At 39.7% G+C, this 22,974-nt stretch overlaps 1 protein-coding gene across 4 annotated transcripts in view; it reads left to right on the top strand.

The window, feature by feature from the left end:
* Nucleotides 1-22,279, top strand: part of EMSY (EMSY transcriptional repressor, BRCA2 interacting) — a 44,427-nt gene extending 22,148 nt beyond the window's left edge. For 2 of the 4 annotated variants that reach the window (XM_014601513.2, XM_014601515.2), the window contains 11 exons: nucleotides 1,765-1,914; nucleotides 3,629-3,802; nucleotides 5,223-5,359; nucleotides 8,130-8,303; nucleotides 9,443-9,641; nucleotides 10,675-10,839; nucleotides 11,100-11,255; nucleotides 14,866-15,020; nucleotides 17,038-17,601; nucleotides 18,462-18,974; nucleotides 20,717-22,279. In XM_014601513.2, coding sequence (XP_014456999.2) covers nucleotides 1,765-1,914; nucleotides 3,629-3,802; nucleotides 5,223-5,359; nucleotides 8,130-8,303; nucleotides 9,443-9,641; nucleotides 10,675-10,839; nucleotides 11,100-11,255; nucleotides 14,866-15,020; nucleotides 17,038-17,601; nucleotides 18,462-18,974; nucleotides 20,717-20,911 — 2,582 coding nt within the window. In that variant the 3' untranslated portion in view covers nucleotides 20,912-22,279. Of the gene's footprint in view, nucleotides 1-1,764; nucleotides 1,915-3,628; nucleotides 3,803-5,222; nucleotides 5,360-8,129; nucleotides 8,304-9,442; nucleotides 9,642-10,674; nucleotides 10,840-11,099; nucleotides 11,256-14,865; nucleotides 15,021-17,037; nucleotides 17,602-17,893; nucleotides 18,975-20,716 lie in introns of those variants that run through there. The other 2 variants (XM_019479385.2, XM_019479386.2) reach the window with 2 other exon arrangements.
* The last annotated feature ends 695 nt before the right edge of the window (nucleotides 22,280-22,974 follow it).

The raw sequence follows: 22,974 nt of genomic DNA on the forward strand, positions 1-22,974 counted from the left end.
GTCTAGGCAGCATTTTTCATTGGACTTAATGGAAAGTCTTCTGTTTTTTGTCTTTGCCTTGGGTAGAAAAAGTTTTCCTGCCTCTTGATGTTGCAAAGGTACGCACATTTTGGTAAACAAGCGCGGTTGACTACTTGAAAGATGCTGGTTCCTTGAACATCAAATAGCTTTTCAGTAATACCGCTCACACAAAAATTAACCCTTCCTCCTATCTCTTATAGCTTGCTCTGGGTCCACCCCCACCCCCATGTAATTTGGTCTTTTGTCGTATTGAATGCTGTTAGAACTGAGGCTAGATTCTCTTTTAGAACCAATTCATTCAGTTGACTTTGGGCTGGTCACTTTCTCTGCCTCAGTTGTTCCCATCTATAATATAGGCATAATACCCATCTTATTGGGGTGCTGTGAGAATTCATGTTTATATAGTTTCCAATTCTGAGTAAAAAGTGCTATAGAAGTGCAAACTATTCTGTCCATGTGTTATAATAATGCATGTAAAATCAGTAGTAAGGCTCTGGTACTTAGGTCAGGGTAACTCAGATGAGTTTAGAGGGGAAAATAAAGATAGTTCTAGTCCTATAATCCTTGTCTTTATTTAATCATTGCTTAAATAAATACTGCCTATCCCAAATAAAATGCCCTCTGCCAGTCATTGAACACCGTACAATTAACAGCTATTGTTCTTGCATGTCTGTTGCACATACAAAAAATAATACTAAAGTCCTCTAAATTTTAAACTAGCAGCACTGTCTTTTGGTCTTGTACTGTGCTTGTTGATTTTCCACAGTAGATTGAACAATTTGCAGATTTTCCATGGTTTAAAAAAAAAAATCTACTTGTAGCATACCATATACTACTTACTTTGAAAGGCTTAGGTGAGAGAGTTTACACTGAGATTCTACTTTGTATCAAGTTTTTCACTTGGATTTTTGAGAGGAAGTCTATGCAACTTTCCCACCGTAATACATAATGACTCAGCATGGAATAGAACTACACTGCCAGTATATCCTACACAGATCTGGATATAGTTTTGTGCTAGTTGGATCATGACTTCTCACATCCTTTGCAACTGAAAAGTGAATGCTAAGGACAATTCATGGGTTGGTTGTAGGAAGGAGAAAGTAAAATCCCACAAACATTGGAGGGGAATGGAGATGTGTGCTCCCTACCTCTAATTTGATGCCTCTTTCCAGTCCCTGTGCTAGCTCAGTTCCTCTCCAGCACAAGGCTGTAGGCTGGACAGAAAGAGCATCTCATGCCCAGTTCCCCTATTCAGTGCCATATTTGTTCCTTCTACCAGCAATCCAATTTTTTTGCTTTATGTAACTTGATAAAATGAAATTTGTCCTTTGTAATTAAATTTAAATTGAAGTAACTTAATTGAAAAAAAATATGGATTACATCTTTAGATATTTCATTGCTTTTGGACTAGTTTGTTACTGATTGAAATGGTGGGTCTTGGAGACATTACTTCATTTTTTAGTCATGGGCCAAAAAGGTTAAAACCTACTGCAGTGGATCACATGACTTACTGGCATCCCATGTTTTAGTTAAGAGTAGCTAGGAAGTGGCAAAAGGCACGTGAAAGACGGTGCTGATTTTTCTTGATTATTGGCAAAAAGTCCAAATATTCTTTTATGATGAAGAATACACGGGCTCAGAAGTAAAGACCTCAGAAGACCCATTAGGGCTTGGTCTGGGGAAGCATTTCAGAAAGTAACTTTTTGTGCCTGTATGTTAACAGTGACCTTTCTCCTTTCCTAGGTGTTAAAATAATCACTCAACAGGTGCAGCCCAGTAAAATCCTACCCAAACCAGTTACAGCGACTTTGCCCAGCAGTAGCAATTCACCTATTATGGTGGTTAGCAGTAATGGGACTATCATGACAACTAAACTGGTTACTACTCCCACTGGTAAGTTACTACTTCTAGAAGGGAAGGGAGGGTAAACCCAGAAATACAGGTGATGAACTCCATATAACAGGGTTAAATAACATCTTGTTCATTGCTTATGAAAAGGTATAATAGTAGATTCATAAGCCTGTTGGGTAGTCATGGTAGGTTAGGGCTCTTACCCTTGCCGTACTCTAAAATTGCTATACTGTGACCTCAGGTTAACATGAAGTGGTCTTTTAATCCTCTTTTGGTCTATCTAACTTGACACCCACTAGCATAATCATAGCTTCTGAAACCCGTCACGATACTTTGCACTTCTGTAGCACTTTGTATTAGGGAATATCAGACAAATGAGTTAAGCCTTCAGCATTCCTTGAAGGTAGGTAAACATCGTCATTCCTGTTTTACAGATGGAGAAATCGAGAGATGACTTGCCCAGTTCTCACAGTAGGTGTATAGAGGAGAGAGGAAATAGAAATTAGATCTCCCTACTTTTTCCTGTGTTGTTTGCTGATAGATGTGTGTGCCTTCTGTATCGTATCATCAATGATCCAGACTGATGCGGTACAGGGTATTGTTTGCAAACTTGGAAGCATGAGGAGAATTTGGGGGAGGTTACTTTTTTTTAAAACTTGGTTAATTTTTTTTTTTTTTTTGCTAAGTGTTCAATATTGGCTGGAAGTGATGGTTTAAATTTGTGCCTTCTATGCCTCACTTAATTTTTAGTTTAGCTTTTCAGGTTACTTTTAAACATTATAAACACATCAAATAGTCTCCTAATCCATTATAAACAAGTACAAATGACTTGTTCTTGCATTTTTTTTAATTTGTATTAATTGGTAGACGTCATAGAGGTAATTTATTTTCTCTTTGATCTGGTTTTGAATGTTTGGCTTCCTAGGTATCTGGCTAGCAGTTTTTTAATTAAAATCTTCAGCAAATGACTAGTCTGCAGCTCAGCGCTTGCAGAAGTGCAAGCAAAGTAGAAATCTCCTTTCCTAAGCTATTTTCCGCAAGCTAATACTGGTAATCAGGAATGTATTTCTAATTTTTGCTGTACAGTTGTGTCCAACATGTGATTTTGGGGAAGTCTTAACTTCTGCAGGCCCAGCACTGCTCCAGTTGTGGTCACTGGGAGACAAATTCAGTACCTCATTACTACCTGTTTGGTTTGAGAAGATTAGTTTTGTGTGTGTGAGCACTTCAGAAATTTAACTTTACATCTTTAATTGTAATTCATAAGCAGTATCTTTTTTGTAAAGGGAACTTTAAACCTTAATGAAAGCTTTGTTGTGTTAGATGAAGGGAAAAGCAAATATATTACCCTTTTTCTTAAGGAAAGAAGGGAACAGTTCTGGCAGTGCCATCCAGTAAACTTTGGCTTCTGATAAGATAAAGGGAAATACTGAGGCATGTTTTAAAGACCATATGAGCAAAAGAACCAGGAGCCTAATGGACATGGGCTTTGAAAAATTATGGATACATCACAGTGGGGTAAACAGAAAGCAGTTGACAGCATGTCTTATGAAAGCATATTTAAGTTTAAATTAAATTGCATAAATATTGATATGCAGCCTGAGAACTAGCTGTGGGTTTGTAAAACAGTATCATGGCCCATCTTGGCATGGAGCCTTAATGCTTCCTTTGAAGTAAAACGCCTTTCACATTTTGCAGTACTGGTAGTGTTTCATGTTTTAACAATAAGTTTGTTTCTTGTTTTCCTTTGAAATAGGGACTCAAGCAACATACACACGTCCAACTGTAAGTCCCTCTATAGGGGCTCGGATGGCTGGAACTCCAGGCGCCGCCACTTACGTGAAAACCACCAGCGGAAGCATCATAACAGTAGTACCAAAATCGCTGGCTACGTTGGGAGGCAAGATTATCAGCAGTAATATTGTTTCTGGTAGGCCTATGGGTGTCTTTGTATAAACCTTTATTTGAGAAACAAAATTGAGACATGCTCTGATTGTTCAGAACTCAGTATTTGACTTTTCACTGAGTACACAGCCCAATAATTATTTGGGCCAGTTGAAGAAGACATTTCATTGTACGTGTCAAAAATAGCTGAATGGGAAGGGGAAGGATAAGGTAAGGAGGGAGTATGTGGGGGATGAAAGAAACCAAAAGGTTATATTATAATAACAGAATTCTGTATTCCCATGCAACAAAAAATTGGTGTCCTTCTATGGAAAAGAATTGGAACAGATATATACTAAGGATACCCTTGGTATCCGAATTGTTTTCTATGAAATAGGAAACCTTTCTTCAAGGTGTAAACTACTAGATAATTTTTTCTTTCAAAGTGTTACAGATTAAATTGTAGAGCAAGCAAATACATATTCACTCTCATCTGAAGGTAACTCTTTATAAAGACAACTTCCTTTTGGCACAGGGATGCCCAGAATTTACCAGAGGCTTGTAATATAATATGAGAAAGATGAATGTATTTAACTATAGTACCTTTTAACTATAATCACTAACTTTGAATTTAAGACAACACTCCCTTCTCCCCTCCTTCTCTCTCCCAAGAATTAGATTCTATACATGGAAAATTTATACATTTGTTATCATTTTCCACGTATAGAATATTATTTTTGGGGGGGTCATCTGAAGTTCATGTCCCCCATTGCTGCAGAGGGAAAGCAGCAGAAGGTGGCAGGGGCAAGTGGCTGGGGGCCAGGTAATATGAGGATCAAATGGTGGGGGGTCAGGCACCGAGGAGGGACACAGGACAGGGATCACTGCCTTTCCACCTCCCCCTCCCCCACCCCCTTCCTGGTGCCTGTCTCCCCTGCCACTTTTGTCCCTCTGCCCAGTATAGTGGCTTGGTCCAGGCCACAGAGCATGCAGTAGCTCCAGGCCTGGCCCTGGCCAAGCAGCAGTGGTGGCACGTCCAGCCCCAGCTATAGGTCAAGGCTGGACTTTGACTAAAAGCAGCTGTCTGCCCCAGCATAGTATTCAAATCCAAGATAAGGCTCCCTTCCCTCCGCTTGGATTTGAGTAAATATGTTATTAACTTGTACCTGCATCTTCTATGATGACCACTGAGAGTTTTCCTTTGATTTACACCAACCAAAGAACGTGGAGCTGCCCGACTTTGCTGATGCCATGCACGGTCTGTAAGAATGGTTATTGTACATCCTGCACACCTGACCTTGAACCCACCTTAGTTTAAAGTTTGGTCATGTTTTAAGACTACTAGGACGGTAGAATTATCATCCTTATTGTGCTCTGAGGGAGTGTCTAGAGTTATATGACATGTAACAAAAACTGAATGTCATCGCTTTTGACTCAGGCCTGTCTTTCTTTCTATATTCTTTAAGGAACGACAACCAAAATCACTACAATTCCAATGACATCTAAGCCCAACGTGATTGTTGTGCAAAAGACTACTGGAAAAGGAACAACTATTCAAGGTCTTCCAGGGAAGAATGTAGTCACAACATTGTTAAATGCTGGGGTAAGGAGCGGTTTGAAATCTAGAATCTCAAATCCAGCAGGTGCAGTGCTATATGTCTTTTGGGGTGGCCATTATTAGTAGAATTTCCAAGAGCTCTCAAACAGAGCATGAGTCTAGCTGAAAAGTAAGCGTGAAAAACTCTTAGTCAAAACAGGGGCTTGAAGATTTCTCCTGCTCAAGTTGGGTTAAAGTCCCATATTTCCTATTAGTTGTCCATTTGTCCCTGGCTTATGGAGATCTTGGAATCCAAAAAGTGGAGCCAGGAAAAGTGACACGGTTTTTATATTATAGTTTCCTCTTAAAGTGAGGAGGATGTGTCCTCTTTTTCAGACACTGCAGATGTCTGGTTGTGTGCCTGTCAGAAGGAAAGGGTAATCATCTTTTCAGGAGACTGACTGTTTCCATGTTCTGTTTGGTGCCTAATATGATGAAGCCCTGCTACTGAGTGATGCTTCTGGGTGCTACTGCAACATTACTTAGTGAGGGGAAATTTTGATTGGGAGGGTTAAAAGATGTTTCTGATACAACCTTAGTTGCTACTCTGCTTTGCAACTGTAAGGAATCGAATGTTTCTTTAAGCTAAGCAAGGTCACAGGTAAGCAAAGTTAAAATAAAGCATAACATCATGCTTTGGGGATGGAGAAGGAAGTGTTCTTCCCCAGGGAGTACTTATTCCAACCACTGGGTGTTAAATATTTGTTTTCTGGCCCCTTTTATCTATACTTCTAGCATAACTCCTGAATCTTGGTTCCCTGGTTGAACTACAGTGAGTTCTTTTGGCAGATAGACTAGCTGACGTGTATTTATTATTGTCTACTCTCACGATTTTGCTAGATCACTGTAAATGATGTGAGTTCCTCGATATGCTGTAGTTACTCAAATCCAAGAAGTTTTTTTCCCCCTATTTAACATGAGGGAGGGAGGTAGATGCCCCTTTTCTTGGATTCAAGTATGAGGTGGGGTGGAGGGGGCAGGCAGCGGTCAGAATACCTTTAAAACCAATACTCGGACACTGGAACCAGGTGGGAAAGGGTTTATGTATTATAAGATTTTTTTTTGAGCTTGTAAAAGCTTTTTTCCATTTTGTTAGGACAGAAATGCAAACCCAGATTTTCACAGTTCTGAAATCCCACAGTATTTTGTTGTTTTGAAATTGGCACTGTGGTATTTCTGAAACCAGATACGCTGTCCAAGGCCCCCAGCTGCCATCTAGTCAGGATTAGGGCCCTGAGAATGTGAAAGGTGCTGACAAATGAGATTCTTATCAGTTTCACTGCTGCTCATTACTGAATAAGTGCTAGATTTTAATGGTTGGGGTCTAGCAGAAGCTGGTTGAAATTGGACTATTCCTACAGAACAGCTATAACTCAGCATTTTCCAAAGACAATCCATTTTATTGAAAAAAAATGTGCACCAGGCACATCAAATACCTAGAGACAGGTATAATATTAAAGCCTATGACAGATGAAAGGAACATACTTTCAAGAATTTTTAAACCGTAATTTAGAGTTTGTAAAGTCACTTAATAAAAAATGGTATGTGGTTTTTAATTTCCACTGATAAGAACGTTTACAAAAGACTTGGGGGAATTCTGTCTTTAGTAAATGATCTGAAACAGACAGTCTTACTTGAGCAAGAGGCACCTGCCAGCTTTAGTACTTAACATAAAAGCAAACATTCATTCCCTTGTACTGCTGGAAACCCCCTTCACCTCTCCAACAAGCCCTCCAGAAATTACTTGAGAACCAGAAATAAAATTGGCCAAGCTGATTAAATGTAGAAGCTGAAATGCATTAAAAAAGCAAGCTAACAGTGAACACAGAGAGGAGAATTTTTTTTTTCTTGAGTGTTTTCATCTTTGATAATCGAAGCTGTTGCTGTTATCAAATGACAGTTTTTCAAAGTTTTACATTTCCCTTTAAATTGTCCTCGAACATTTCTACCCACTCAGAGAGCAGCAGTTTTGCTTAAGGCCAGTTAAATGTTCTAGTTCAGCGGTGCTCAATCTTGCCTTGCAGGGCTGGGTCAGTGGTGTGGGACCAGTTCGCAGGACAGATCCTGCATGTGGGGTTGGGCCTGCAGGTACAAGCCCGGTGTGCAGGACCTGGTCATGGGCCAGTGCCATCTAGCCTGCTATGCCACATCATCTGGTCTGTGGGGCTCCCAATGGTTAAGGAAATTTGGCAGCAGGAGAATGACTGTTAACGCTTCCCCTGGTCCTCTGCCACCAAATTTCCAGCTGTGGCGATGCACAGACAGATTGACCACCTCAGCTCTAGTCCTTTTGATCTCCAACCTCATTCTTCCAGCAGAATTTAAAGTGTAAATCTCTATTCCTGATTTTTTTTTTTTTTTTTTTTTTTTTTTTAAATTCACTTTCACTTCAATGCATCTGTTCCTTGAAATCAGCCTGGTGATGAAAGAAATTAGTTGACATGTTACATGCAGCCACTACATTGCTTCATACATGACTATATGTATCTTAGACAAGAGGCTATTCCAGTGGTTCCCAACCTTATTAGACTCGAGGCATCCCTTGGAAAATGCCAGTTCTAAGCTTTCACTCTTTTTGACTACAGAAAAATAATAGACCAATTCTTCTGTTGGAAAAATTCAAAGACCACAACAGATCAGAATGATTTTGACACTCTGGAATCCTATTTGAAATGTCTGGGTTTATTTTGGCACCCTGGTTGAGAATCACTGGGCTATTCTCTCTCACTGAAGAATAATTTTTTGAGGTAACATGTATACTTTGCCTTCATTACAGGGGGAGAAAACTATTCAGGCAGTGCCAGCAGGAGCAAAACCTGCCATCATCACTGCAACGAGACCCATCACAAAAATGATTGTCACACAGCCAAAAGGAATAGGGTCCACTGTTCAGCCAGCCACCAAAATCATCCCAACCAAAATTGTTTATGGGCAGCAAGGCAAAACACAGGTACAGTGAGACCTTCTTCCTGTTTCATGAAAAACACCCCCGGATTTGTGTTAGAGAAGCACACCTTCATGGTATTTACAGTACTTTACGTTTCAAAGTCTTTAATGACTCCCAACATATTTGAAATGCTGCAGAGGGGTATAGTATGTTTCCTGTCTCCCAGTTAATCAGTACAACATCTGGAGCAGGGATATATAATCCTCTGCTGTGAGACTTAAGCTTTCAGACATCTGTTGAGCCTGATCCTATAAATGCTAAAGTGCTAAGTACATACCATATCTTATTTGCATACCACGTGCACCTTTCCCTCTGAACTTGGGTTGCCTGTCTTAAACAGGGAAGCTGATTTTTCTTCTCTGGAATAGAAATGGGGAGGAATATTAGAACACAACATCTTTTTGCTTCTGGCTGTCTAGATGTCTGCCACTTCTTTTTGGCTCAGCAAGCAGCAGGAGCAGAGTCCAGTGGTAATCCTCTCAGCTGTGGCTATTGCCTGAGCACTGTGGCTTATGCCTGAAGGAGCAATTGAGTTGGCTTAGGGCAGGTGAGCTGCTGCATGCAGTCTGCAATAGCTTGATGAGGCTTGTGTGGAACGCTTTACTATTTTCAGGAACTTATGTAAAGAACTATTTACAGTAAGGAAGTAAGTCTTGCTACAGCCCTTTGCAAGGGTCTGGGGCCTAAATTTGCCGCTGTCCTACTATGCCAGGAAGTTTCTGCTGCCTTACCCAGACCATCTAGGATGTCACACTTCCTGGACACCCTGTGTTTCTAGGAGGACTTACTTTGTCAAACTCTTATGCCAAACAGTCAGTCATGACTCTTGGTACTTGTCTTATTTTGGGTGTGTGGTATGTGAGAATATATATAGTGTTTTTTTTTTTAACATGAAGCATAAATACAACCCAGTAACTTGTGCACTTAATTTTAAATGGACTATAACTAGAATCCTACACAACACAGCCAGCATCTGTAGATACCGTCATGGATGGTAATGGAAAAAGTGGATTACGTAGATCTTCCCATACACTGTCCTAATGTCCTGTTAGAGAAGAGTATGCAAAGGAGCTCAACAAAGTGAAAATGTCTGTTACTCTTGAGTGTTCTTGCTGTAAGTAAAGAAATTGTTTTTTTATTAGGTGCTTATAAAACCAAAGCCAGTGACGTTTCAAGCTACGGTTGTGAGTGAACAGACTAGGCAGTTGGTAACTGAAACATTGCAGCAGGCATCCCGGGTGGCAGAGGCAGGAAATTCTTCTCTCCCGGAGGTGAAGGAAGAACCACAGAGCTACACTGATAGCAGTTCTTCCTCTACAGAGTCGTCCCAGAGCTCCCAAGGTAAAGATCATTCATGACTTTGTTGCTAATTAAAATGGTTTTCCTCCCTCTCTTGAGGATGGCAACTAGTTTTGTACAACTTGATGCATCTCCTTTATTACCTTTTAAAAACAAGATCACCTGGCCTGTTAGGACGCGGAACATCAGAAGTTTGCTACTGACTTGTGAGTCACTTTACTATGTGCCTCATTTCCCCAGATAAAGTAGTGGGGCTAATATCTTCTTGTACAGCTGTTGAGGTTAAGTTCTGAAAAGCATTTTGAGATTATTTTTTTTAGATTCTAGAGAAGTATGAAATTGTAGCTCTAAATATCAAGTGAAGTATATAATAGTAGTTCTAAAATAGACTTCACTTCACCTGAACATCATTAGTTCCCTTAATATTAAATTTCCATGTATATAAAAAAAGAAAGTCTGGCTCAGTTATTCCTTTGATCCTAGCTCGCCTGGGCAATGGCATGCATTTTAATACTGGGAGTTCTAAATGCATATGGAGAATATGGGAACCTCTTCATTGGAGGGTTTCAAAAAGAGTCTGAGTAGGCATCTATATGCATGGTTTTGGAATATATCTCTGCAGAAGGTGGAACTAGAGAAAAAAAGGAAAAGTGATTCATTCAGTTATCAGTAAAATCTTAAAAAGAAATTTTTTATATACATATCCCTCCTTCCACTCCTCATCTATTGTATATTTTTTTTTGTAAAATTTTACATGGCTTTATTTTTGTAGCAGACAGTGTCAGCAGACTTAAAGGAATTAAGATTTATTTTCTGTTAAATAGATGTAGAGGTCAGATTTTGAATAAGCAGCTGAAACTTTTCAGCCCAAGGTGGATACCCAGCACTAGCTGTTCAAACTGAAGATTTTTAAGTTCAGCAAAGTTTTTTATAAGCCATTGAAAACAGGGTTTTTCAAATAGAAAGCATTAGGAAACCCTGTCTGCAAGCATTGCTGCTGGGTCCAACTATAAGAAAGCCTAAACTGAAAGGTTGCAACAAGTTGATTTGATATCCTTGTTCTTTTGTATAACAGATTCCCAGCCTGTTGTTCATGTAATCGCTTCCAGAAGTCAGGATTGGTCAGAACATGAAATTGCTGTGGATACCAGCCCTACAATAATTTACCAGGATGTATCCAGTGAATCTCAATCAGCTACTTCTACAATAAAAGCCTTGTTGGAACTCCAGCAAACAACAGGTGTGCATTTGGAATCACTTTAAAGCATATAGCCGTCAACTGCGTTGTTAAAATAACAATCTGACACTTTCTTAGTTGAATATGCACGTTTTTTGGATCCCTTTCCATTTCTTTATTCTTGCCTTTATGAGAGATCAGTTTGAAAGTACTGTAGTATTTTCCTGCGGCTTTGACATTTTATAACAAATTGACTTCCTGTATATTTAACCTCAGTTGGAGTTTATTTTACTAAAAGATGCATTTCCAATATTTTTAATCAGTGAAAGAGAAGTTAGAATCAAAACCACGACAACCTACCATTGACCTGAGCCAAATGGCAGTTCCAATTCAGATGACCCAGGAAAAGAGGCATTCTCCTGAAAGCCCTTCAATTGCTGTGGTAGAGTCTGAATTAGTTGCTGAATATATCACAACTGGTAAGTGACTTTAAAAAAGAAAAGAAAAAAGGCTATGCTGTAAAAAGTGTGTGTGTAAAGGTGGGGGATGAGGATGACTGGTTTTCAGTTTAAAAAAAAAAATAAAGCTTTTATTTTTGAGGTGTGGACAAGGGGTGGTGCTCATTTTCCTTTGTAATAATATTTTTGGAGAGAAAATTCATGCTTGTCCTCATCTAGAGGGTGGACGCTGCTGCCTCTGTTCTGCGGTATATTGGAGATTGCATGTCCAGTTCCAGTATAACTGAAGCAAAAGATCATTGGTTCAGCACAAACCACTTAAACATATATGCTTTATTCCAATCTGGTGGGAAAATGTCAAGATGACCCTATTGCCACCCCCTGTGGAGGATTCATAGGAAAAAAAATGCAAAATGTAACTCGAGCATTATGTGGACTTGGTACGTAAGAGAGGCAAGACCTCCTGGGGAATTTAGTTTGCAAAATTTTACTTGCCCATCAGTGTTGAGTAGGCGTTTTGGGCAGTATAATTACCACCCCCACCTGCCTCATGAGAATGGACAAATAGTTTTTGTGTTTGGTTTGATAAATTTTCATATCATCTTTTCAGTGCCAAGTTAACTCTGAACTAATGCTTCAAACTTGTGATTGAGATTTGACTTTCACTAATGAACCTCCTGTATGCCTAAGACATTAGGCATGCTTGGATGCTAATGCACTCTGAACCCTCTTTTCTATTCCTCTGGACATGCCTACCTATACTGTGTCTCCCAAAAAATGGAATAATCACTTTCTGTCCTCAGGCCTTTTCTCTGAGCCACCTTTTAGTATATTCTGGTGTGAAGGGATCAAGGTAGTTCATATATGAAGCATTTTTAAATTTCTTAATTAATGTGAGTGAACACTCTCTATGCTTGTTTTCTTTTTTCTATGTGCCGATTAAGATTTGTGCAGCTGAAAATGGGATTGAAGTGTGCCTATATTTAAATATATTCAAATACTATTTCAGTGTCTTTCATTAAATGTTTAACCTGGTATTTCCATTATTTTCATTTTCCCCTTCTGTTCCTCTCCCTTCCACATCCATCGCCTGTACCTCTGATTTAAGGTGTGCAGAATTTTTATTCTTACATCACTTACTGTATCTGGCTTCAATTTTGACTGAGTTGCTCTTTTGTGGATCCCTGCTAAGAAAGCCTTGGCTAAATGTTTTATTAGTGAGCATAAAAAATACTTGATAACAGGTATGTCCTCTGCCACAGTGCTGCTCCACCTTCTGGTCCCGCAGGCTGGATGAGAGGCGCATGGCTGCTCTGTGGACCTGATCCAGTACAGGGTTATATCTAGCACATGGGTCCATGTCATCGAGCCTGCAGGGCTCCGTCGTGGGTCCTTAAATTTGGCAGGAGGGGAGCTGTGGCAGAATAAATTGTTGTGACACTGGGTGCTGTGGGATTTAACACTGCCACTGCTCCCCCATCACCATGGCTGAAATCGTGCCACTGCTCCCCCGTTGTAAAATTGCAGGACCTGCTGGCCAGATGACATGTCTCCACAGGCTGGAGGTTGAACGCCACTGTTCTGTAGCCCTGTCAAAATGATCTCCAATTAACTGAAAACCAGTCATTCCCTGACATGACCAAACACAATACACTGTGCATGTATTTAAGTTTCTGCTTTCAGATTTCTCTGAGTCGTACTGGAAAAATCCATTTAAAATAATGTTTTTCTGAAAAAACAAAAATCCACTCAGCATGTGAAAGATGACAGAAATGAAAGCTTCTGTAACATTTCTGTCATCAGTAACTGAAAATAGTATTTTTCACAAACCACATAGTGGTTTACAGAATTACAGGCAATGTGCATGATAGGGGTCCATCTACTTTTCCCACTAATGAAATGCAGTAAGCTATGGATTGAAGAAGGCGGCCTTCATTATAGCATGCAGCTGTGGTTACTTCTCTAACTTACCTCTCATCCAAGTTTAAGTGATCACCTATCTAGAAGTAGGGGCCATTGAGGCTTGCTGCTTTTTTTTCCCTCTTTAATGTACAATCCTCAAACTTCAACAGTAATCCTGACTGGGTTTTCTGCTAAAATGATTGGCGGTGAAATAATGAACAATATTGACCTATGTTAACTTCGTTACACTTTGCCTAGACCAAAGGATTAGGCACATTTTAATTGCATCTAAATAGGTATCAGGCTTCAGTGTTAACACCCCACTGGGATAAGTGGGGCAGTTCACACCCCTTAGTGTTATCATTTTTTTTCTGTCTGCAGACTCAGGATTACAACACTGTATAGGTTCACATTCAGAAGAATATCTACACAACCATGTAGGTTAGAAACTTTATTTTTAAATTAAGTTTTAAATTCTGCAGAAACTGTTGAGGTCCCCCAGGAAGATCTGGTACAGCATGCAGGCCAGTACTTATTTGATTCAAGTCCCTGCCTAGAGCTGACAAGTCAAGTCCTTGTGCTCATTTGAACTTTGGCCTTTCTTTTGAATCCAGCAAAACCACCGGTGACTTCTTGTCACTGTCAGGTCCTAACGTAAACTGGTTTTCATCATATTCTCCTGAGCTTTCCAGTGCTTTGCCATGTTTTCCAGGATTTGAAAATTTTAATTACATATTAGTTTAAAGCAGATATTTTATATTTTGTTACTAGCAGGTCTAAGTTAATTGGAGTTCTCCATCAATGCAGTAACTTTTATTTTAATGGGATTAATTATACTTTGAACTAAGGATCACTCTGCCTGCCCTACTCTGTCATTATGGAGCCATTACTCTAATTCCAGTGGCTAGCGTTGCCTCTATTCTGAAAAGTTATTGGAAAAATAGTATTGTGGGTTCTGTGCTTGTCTCAGTGATTTCTGAACTCCTTTACAAAATTGACATTTTGACTGCCAGCCTTGCAAACTTAACTTTGGCTCTTGGGCGTTAATTAAGGTTCTCTTTGTGCATTTTTGCCAGTAATTATTCTGTAGCCAAGTCTTACTGTTCTCAGTTATATCTTTACAACCCCATTGCTTCTAGTAGTGTTGTAAAGATAGGAGGGGCAACGGATTTTTGTTTTTGCAGTATTATTTACTGTATGATTGGGAGAGATGATGGGCAATCTTCTTCCAGTGGTCTGTGCCCAGAAGCTTGTTGTCATCTCTTCCAGCTATACAGGTGATCCAGTAAAAGGTATCCCAAAAAACCTTTGCTTTTCTTACATTTCCTTGACCATCATGTCTATAATAGCATGGCAACACTTTTTCAAAGATAAAAGTGTAAGGCAGACGCCAGAATTTCTTATTGAATATGTATGCAGCTTCACATTGGATTCTTTCATGCAAGTTCAGTTTGCAGGACTACAATTTAGGAAGCATCTTTTCCTTTAAAACTGAGCTTTTGTGCATTGAAGTTGTTAGGAAAAAACAGGGCCCTGTGATGTCATTTTTAAAGTGCTTCTCAGAATAGAGCTGCATTTTAAAGTTGAAGCTAGCATACAGTAAAGGACTTCATACTCAGATTTTTATTTCATCTGTATTTACTTCCACTTGAAGGTAAAACAGCAAAACGGGTAGCTTCAGCTACTGCAGTTAGTTCTGGAGAAGTCACATTAACCTCTTTACTTTCAGTCAGTCATCGCTCACAGCCCCACCAGCAGTCATCCCAGCCCCAGAGGACTCTGCTGCAGCACGTGGCTCAATCACAGACAGCAACGCAGACTTCTGTTGTGGTGAAATCTATCCCCGCATCTTCCACTGGCGCAATTACCCATCTCATGCAGCAGGTTGTACCCTTTCTTTTCCAAACAGTCTGTAAATATTACTAGGCTCTATGAATAATGTAGGGTCCATTTTTATTTGAGTTAAAGCACATCTCTTAGTGATCGGTGTCTGTGGAAACCCTAAATGTGAGGGGCAGAATTTAGCCTGTTTGCTCATGTCCATTCTGAAAAAAAATGTTGCTTCCTAGGTGAGCTCTTCATGTTTGCCTGGGATCTTCCTGGTAGCAGTAGGAGTTGCCTGTCTGGTATTCAGTAATACAAATATGAAGGGGCCCAGATGATACTGTGTAAGACTTAAGTAGGGGGAAAGGAATGGAGCAGAACTAGGGACAGCACATCATAGAGCAGAGGCAATTTCATCATTATTGGGCATTATTGTATGGTGGCAAACTCCATGCCTGATCACTAATATGCAACACTCTGTAATGGAAGATGAATGCCCCCAAAAGTGGAAAGCTTAGTAATAAGCAGAAGTAACATGGGGTAACATGTCCTACAAGTAAGATGAGGAATTAACATGTTTAAATCACACTTCTTTTGTTTGTCAGCATTAGTGAGTGTGAGGTTATCCTAGGATGGCGACAGGCTTAGGTACAGGTTTCCCTCGCTTCATGCTGTAAAATAGCGCATAACTCAAATTCACATAAAAGGAACCTACTTTACAGTGTAACAAATAGGGATACGTTCCAAGACCTCGACTGTACTGATGTGGCGTTGTGCCGCTCCCGGAACAGCTGCAGCTCAAGAAGCACGTGCATCAGCTGCCCGGAGCGGCAGCCACGGGTGCTGCTGCCCTGCAGCTTCATGGCTCTCAGCTCCCAGGGCACTGCGCTGATGGGGCCGCACTGGGCTGGGCTGCAGGGGTCGCTGCTGTAGCCCAGCCTGGGCACCATCACCCAGCTCAGCTCCACCCCCCACACCCTCCCCAAAATCATTTTTTCTTTCTCCACCTATGGCATGATTTCCACCACACTGATCCCATTAGAGTGAATTTCTCTCGCATATAACGAATTTTTGGTATGAAAAGGGTCATCACATAAGAGCAAATTTGCACATACGCAACCTGCATAAAGGGAGGGACACCTGTAAACATATTCTGCAATCTCTTGTATAACCATCATAGCCATGATCCCCAGCTAGGAATACAGACCTACCAGTGTGATAGGCCTATGAAGTTTCTACAGGGAGTATCCATAGAATTAGAATTTCCTCTGAATGAGGCCAGTTAATCTAATTATTAAAGAGATAAGTGTTGTATGAAGCATATTATTAGTCAAAGCTTTTGCCCCAAGGAAGTCTTAATTCAAACATAGGATTGTAGGAAGCTAGACATGGAAGGGAACGATGAGGTCCTCTAGTCTGGCCCCTCCTCAAGGCAGGATCATCCCTAGCTAAACCGTCCCAGCCAGCCAATGTGATACATGCGGTTAACAGTTTTGGTAGGAAGGTAGAGACTCAGTCTTGGTAGGGAGTTGCAGGAAAAATTGACTTAGAGAGGTGGGAGAAGCAGTGGTTTGATGCATGGGAAATGAGGTGGGTCCCAAATATAAGGAGAATTGTGGAGGATGTCACAAAGTCAACTCAGCACAGATAAAGCTACCTGTTAGTGAATTGTTAGCTGCCTGTTTAAGCTAGAAGCTGCCACCTTGAGAGATTCCCCGAAGTTAAGCTATCTGTTAAATTTGCCAGCACCTGTCACTTCCCATTCACCTATCATGGAACTGGAAGTGATCCAAATCGTAGTCTTCCAAGTCTGGTTTTCTTGGTTTTTCATTTGGAGGTGGTACATCGGGGTGGTACATCACGGTCTACCTCAAGAACCATTGAGTGATAAAGGCTTTGAGAGTGCACCATATTAAGACATTTTTGCTTTTATGTACAAGTTGATTGCCTGAAACCTTTAAGTTGTTTTGTGTTAAGCAGTTCAGTTTAAGTATTCTGTAATGTCATTAGATTGTGTATTTAGTAGTAATTCAGATCGTTTCTCATTACTTAAGTCATGTGTAACTTTTCTGTTAAGGCTTTAAGCAGCCACACTGCGTTTACCAAGCACAGTGAGCAGCTTGGAACTGAGGAAGGCGAAGTGGAAGAGATGGACACCTTAGATCCTCAGACTGGCCTGTTTTACCGATCTGCCCTGACACAGTCACAGGCACTGAAACAGCAGAAACTGAGTCAGCCGCAGCTGGAACAGACTCAACTGCAAGTGAAAACTCTGCAGTGCTTCCAGACTAAACAGAAGCAAACCATCCATCTGCAAGCAGATCAGATCCAGCACAAACTCCCACAAATGCCCCAGCTTTCTATAAGGCATCAAAAGCTAAACCCGCTGCAGCAGGAGCAGGTGCAGAGCAAACCAGATGCACAGCCCACCCCTCACCACATGATGGCCAAAGAAAGGCAACTCCCTACCTTAGTGGCACAGCCACAGCAAACTGTAGTACAGGTGCTTGCAGTAAAAACCACGCAACAGCTACCCAAACTGCAACAGGCACCAACGGCACAAAAAATCTACGTACAGCCCCAACCCCCCCAGAGTCAAATGCAGCTACCTGCCTCTTCAGAGAAACAGCCAGCGAGTCAGGTAACGGAATATTGATAGCATGCAAAAAATAAAACCGTCACTATTCAAGGAAAAATCAAAACACCAAGTCTGTCACTGTAGCAGTGTGTTTCTCCTGGCAAGAGATAACTCCTCCTTATGCTGGTATTAATTTCCCCATCCAAAGGTTGACACTAGGGAAGAGAAGCACATGTTTATAATATAGGGGAAAATTACATAGAGCTCACAAGTCTATTTTCTTGGACAGTTTCTATAAATTTCTGCCACCAGTGGTGCATGGAATTTGTCCCTAATTATTTCTTTTATTTTTTAGGTATGACGTATTATTGATTTCCGTTCCCGTAGCACTCTCTTTAATCTTTATGGAAATAAAGATGAATACACTGCAGTCTCCTAAGGATCTCCATTGTTCGTCTTCCTTTGTATTTACATCTCCCTTAAGTTAACTATTATTAGAGGAGCAATCTTATTTTCCTTGGGAGGTGAACATGTAAAGACTGAGAAAAATGAAATTCTCTGAGTATTTAACCAACTGCAAAAAAAAATCCCTACAACTCCCAAGCCCCTTGAGGCTTTAAAAAAAAAAGGTGACTAAATGCACCAGATGGGGATGTAAATCCCAAAGGAAAACGAGGCTGCTGTGACATACTGCTAGGAACGTGTCTAGCAGTCCAAAGAGCCTTTCCCCTTGCTTCAATTAAATGTTACCATATCACTGCTGAATCCTTTGTTAAAACACTGAGCTTCAACTGTCTTCCTAGTAGCAAGTATGTTGTTTGTGCCATATTGTCCAGGTAAATATTGATTAGGATTAAATAAATAATAATTAAACAAACAAACAAACCCAGCTGTAACATGCACAACAAAAATTTGATTTTCAGGTGCAGCAGCCAATTATAACGCAAGGATCCACTGTTACAAAGATAACTTTTGAGGGGCATCAGCCTCCTTCTGTTTCAAAGGTAGCAGGTGGCAATTCTCTGCCCAAACTGGCATTGCCAGTTACAAGCCTATTTCCCATGCAGGCATCCGTGAAGACAGCAGTAGCAGACATTTTGAAAATGTCTATGATGGAAGCTCAGATTGACACAAACATAGAACATATGGTAGTGGATCCCCCAAACAAGGCTTTGTCCACTAGTAAACTCGCTAGCGAAGCAGAACCGTCACCTTGTACCCAGGTGCCGAGGGTGATTGCAGTAGGGATGACGGCAACTTCCATCCCCCAGCAACAGAAATATAAAGAATCCTGTTCAAGTCCTCCTGCTGTTGGTCCTACTTTAACAGAGAGGAAACCGGATGCACAAGGAGTGCCTACAACAAACCAGTTTATTCACATTCAGAATATATCACAAAAGAAAGCTGAAGAGATTTCATCTGAAATTATTATCCAGGTAAGAGGAGACCAGAGCAAGTAAAAGTTAAAGTTTGAGCTGCGACCTCTGCACTAACTTGGTCTAAAGCATTAAAAGCAATTGAACAATGTTCAAGGATTCCCCCCCCCCCCCCCCCCCCCCCCCCCGCTTATTTATTTTTTTTGGTGTTCTCCCTTTAACGTTAAGCTCTTTACCACGAGAAAAACATCTGGCCCTTTTTGATGCTGGTTACTGCATTCTGCTTTACTTTCCTGTTAAGGAAACAAGACCGCTCACTAGGTTTGCAAACCACCTTCTAGCCAAAATGTTTGAACATATACATTTTGCTGTAGCCATTAGAGAAATGATTTGCCTTTTTCACGGTGTTTTAAGTTTTATCTCTGTAAGACAACCTTTTGCAAATTGGAAAATAAGATCCAATTTCAGTAAAGGATATTAAAAACATATTCTTAATGAGATGTGTGTTAAACAGGTTTGTTTTGTTACTTAACAGAACTGTGTCCCATGTAAAAAATTAAGCAGATGCTTACATCCTTTGCTGAGTTAGTCTATGGAAATGAGTGAGAACATTATTTTTTTTCCCATTTTTAAATTGCTTTTTATTTTGATACTGCATTATGCAATAGTATATGTTCCAGTGTAGAGACGACAAAAATGTTGAAATCTTAGTCATCTGAGATCTCACTCGGAGCTTCATGTTGTTGGATCTTTGCAGAGAAGTGGACAGGGTGTCTGTGTTTGTATACAAGTAAACTGTGTGTGGATTAGAGAGGTTTTGCTATACAGGTGTCTCAGGAAGAAATCTTACATTTATCATTTTTATACACGGATTACAACTAAACTAACTTTTGTAGACACAGTCAAAGCTTTGATCCTTGTATTAAAATGTCTTGAAGAGATTGAGGACCAAAAGGTAGATTATATTTACTCTGGTGCATCTGTATTTTTAGATACTTTATATTATGCTAATCCCTGTGCTCAGCGTGGTACAGTGTGGGCTGCCTGAAAATCAGAATACCGTTCTGGCTATCAGTTTTTATTAATAAAAAGTCAGGGCAGGGTAGCACCTTAAAGTAACTTGTTCAGAAAGGTATGAGCTACAACATTTTTTTTGTCGCATGTAAATATAGTTTTACAGCATCTAATAAAAATTAGGACTCGGTGATGACTGTCACCTATTCTGTTTTCCTTTTAGTGCAGCATTTTCCCTTGGCAAAGATTTTTCCAGTCCTTTGGGCAGTCTAGCTTTATTCTTTTCAACTAAAATCGGACTCCTAGTTGACTATGAATTGTAGATACAGCATCATATTGGAAGCCTTTTCCACAGCGTACTTAGTCTAAATAAATGAGACACAAAAGGGTGGATTTTTTTCACCCCATCTTTTAACATACAGTAAAAGCAAGGCAGAGATATTGTGACTTGCTTGTGGTTACATAGGAAGTTAGCGGCAGTTGGCAAATTAATCCACGTCTTTTGTGTCTCAGCCAGTGCCTTAACCACAAGGCTGTTTTGTTGTTGTTGTTAATTCCATTTATTTCAATTTATCTTCCTAAAATCCTGGAGAATGACCATTTGATGTTGTAATCAACTTAATTTGTTTTGACCTTATTGTTGCAAAGTTGATTACTGAGCAAAATAAAACTTTCTAGGACTTGTAGAGTTGACCAGGAATCTCTCTCTTCAGCTTGCATACAAAACTGCCTCTTACTTTACCTGTGAAAATAATTCATAATAAAACTAATTTTTTTCTTTCTTTCAGACTATCCCTCAGTATTCCATCCCTTGTCACTCCAGCTCCAACGTGGTAGTGGAACCCAGCGGGCTTTTGGAGCTTAACAACTTCACAAGTCAGCGTCTTGCTGATGAAGAGACAGCAATGGAACAAGATGTGGACAGTAGTACTGAGGACGGCACTGGGCCCAGTCCCTCTCAAAGTTCTGCTGAACAATCCTAGTGATGCGGGAGACTGGAGTGCACTTTAAAATATCTTGGGAATTGAGTGTCCAAGATGCCCTTGTATTGTGATGTATTAGAGCACTTTGCCTGTTAGAGTTGTTCAATGGACCCTTGAAGCATCAGTGTGTTTTAACGAGGTAGTATTGCAGAAACCACATCTTAACTGTTTCCAAAAACATGTAATTACCAAGGTGCGTCTGTGACAGTAGAATGTACTCCTTTAAAAGCAAATCTCCAGTGAATTGAAAAGATGAATACACTATGAAGCCCTTGATTAGGTATTGAAACCTCTCTCAGTCTAAAGGGCCCTTTGTTTTGTTGCGTTGTTTTTCGTAGCTATTGAGCAAAATGCCATCACAAAAAGAATATTTAGATATTTGTATTTTTAAAGAGCATGTGAGAGGAAAGGTCTTCCTGACAGTGCTGGAAGAGCCCTGGAAATTTCAGACTTGTTTAGCTTTCTTGCACTTGAGCTCAGTTGGAGTTCAGATTTTTAATAAGCCTAAAAATGTAGTTTATTTTTTTAAATACTTGTTGGTGAATGTTCGGAAATAAGCAGAATTGCTAACAGGTAGCAGCGAAGTTTGCTGGTGAAGTTTTGTTTTTGTATTTTACAATAAATACGCTAATTTAATGTAAAAGCATTTCCTCTTGTGCCATGAGCACAAGAAATGCTCATTTTAGTTTAATTAGTTAACTTTGATTATTTATTTAAATGTAAAAATTTAAAACAAGGCCAAGTTAATTAACAAGTTCCTGTTAAACAGGCAAATGGTTTCATTCTAATGCTGTAGGATGGGAGAAATATTCTCGTTCAAAGCAAATTTTCAAAACCAGAGGGAGGGAGTAGGAAGTGGGGAACAAGATGTTGGTTCAATGTCTAAAGGTTGAAACTGGGTATTCAGATGTGTGTTGAGGCTTTTAAAAATCTGTATTTTACTCTTACATGCTGTTTCTAAAATTGCCTTTTTGAGAATTTAAAAGTTTAAATCATTTACCGTTGTAGGTTTCTGAGGTTATCATGAGCCCCATGATTTGAATTGTTCATGCAATATGTTGGTGTTTTGTGATTGTTACAAGCCAGAGAGAGAGAGAGAGTTGGGTGCAGATTGGATGTTAAGAACCAGTTTTAATATATTCTGGTAATGAAGACAATATCTTTTCTTTTTTTTTTTTAATGTACATAGAAACAAGTTTTTAACTGTTTTGTATAGATTTCATTATAAATAACAAAGCATTTTAAGACTTAGACGTATCATTCAATTGTATATACATCTATCATTCTAACTGCCCATTTTTTTGGTGCTGAAGTACTACTGTAAGTAGAATTCATCCAAAGTCTAATACAGTTTTTGCGTCAATCTTTTTTTTTTTTTTATTGTGTTTTTACTGTTGATATTGTAGTTAAGGTCCCAACTAGAGTTAAGAGTCTAAAATACAGAACCTAAAATGATGAACTTGTCGGGAATATCCATGTATATAAGAATAATGCAGTATCCTCTAGAGGGTGCTGTTGGTTCTTCTTTTAGCTTCTGGTTACTTCCTTTTATAAAGTCTTCTTGACTTTTTTTTTTTAAACTCCTGGCTTTTCTTTTCACTGCAATCCCAAATGCCACACTTGTAGGGTGAAGAAAAGCATTCAACTTTAACATTAGGGAACACTAGTAAATGAGTTAAGAGTTAGTCGGACTGTTGTCTGCAGTAATTGTCTTAGCACACCGAATTGACAGATACTTGTTCCTTTGTTCTTTGCATAAAAGGTTAGAGCGACTTTGGATGAAGAGAGGAGAGGGAGTATCTGCAACGGAATATACTTTATGCCCTTTAAAAAATGTATATAGGAATATTGCCAGATTGTTTTGAAGTTTTAGTTTTCAGTAGCTGTATTACATTAGTAGGAGAAGATATCTCAAGTATGACCCAAGGTAGCTGTCCTTGCCCTGCAATTGCTGGGTCTTACAAAGCTCAACAACAGGAGATTTCCTTGCTGGTAGACTCAGGCAAAGAATCATTTTTTATTCATTTGTCATAGACTAGTTTTCAATATTTATTGAAATGGAG

This window comes from Alligator mississippiensis, chromosome 1, assembly GCF_030867095.1.
Source record: "Alligator mississippiensis isolate rAllMis1 chromosome 1, rAllMis1, whole genome shotgun sequence".
Taxonomy (NCBI): domain Eukaryota; kingdom Metazoa; phylum Chordata; order Crocodylia; family Alligatoridae; genus Alligator; species Alligator mississippiensis.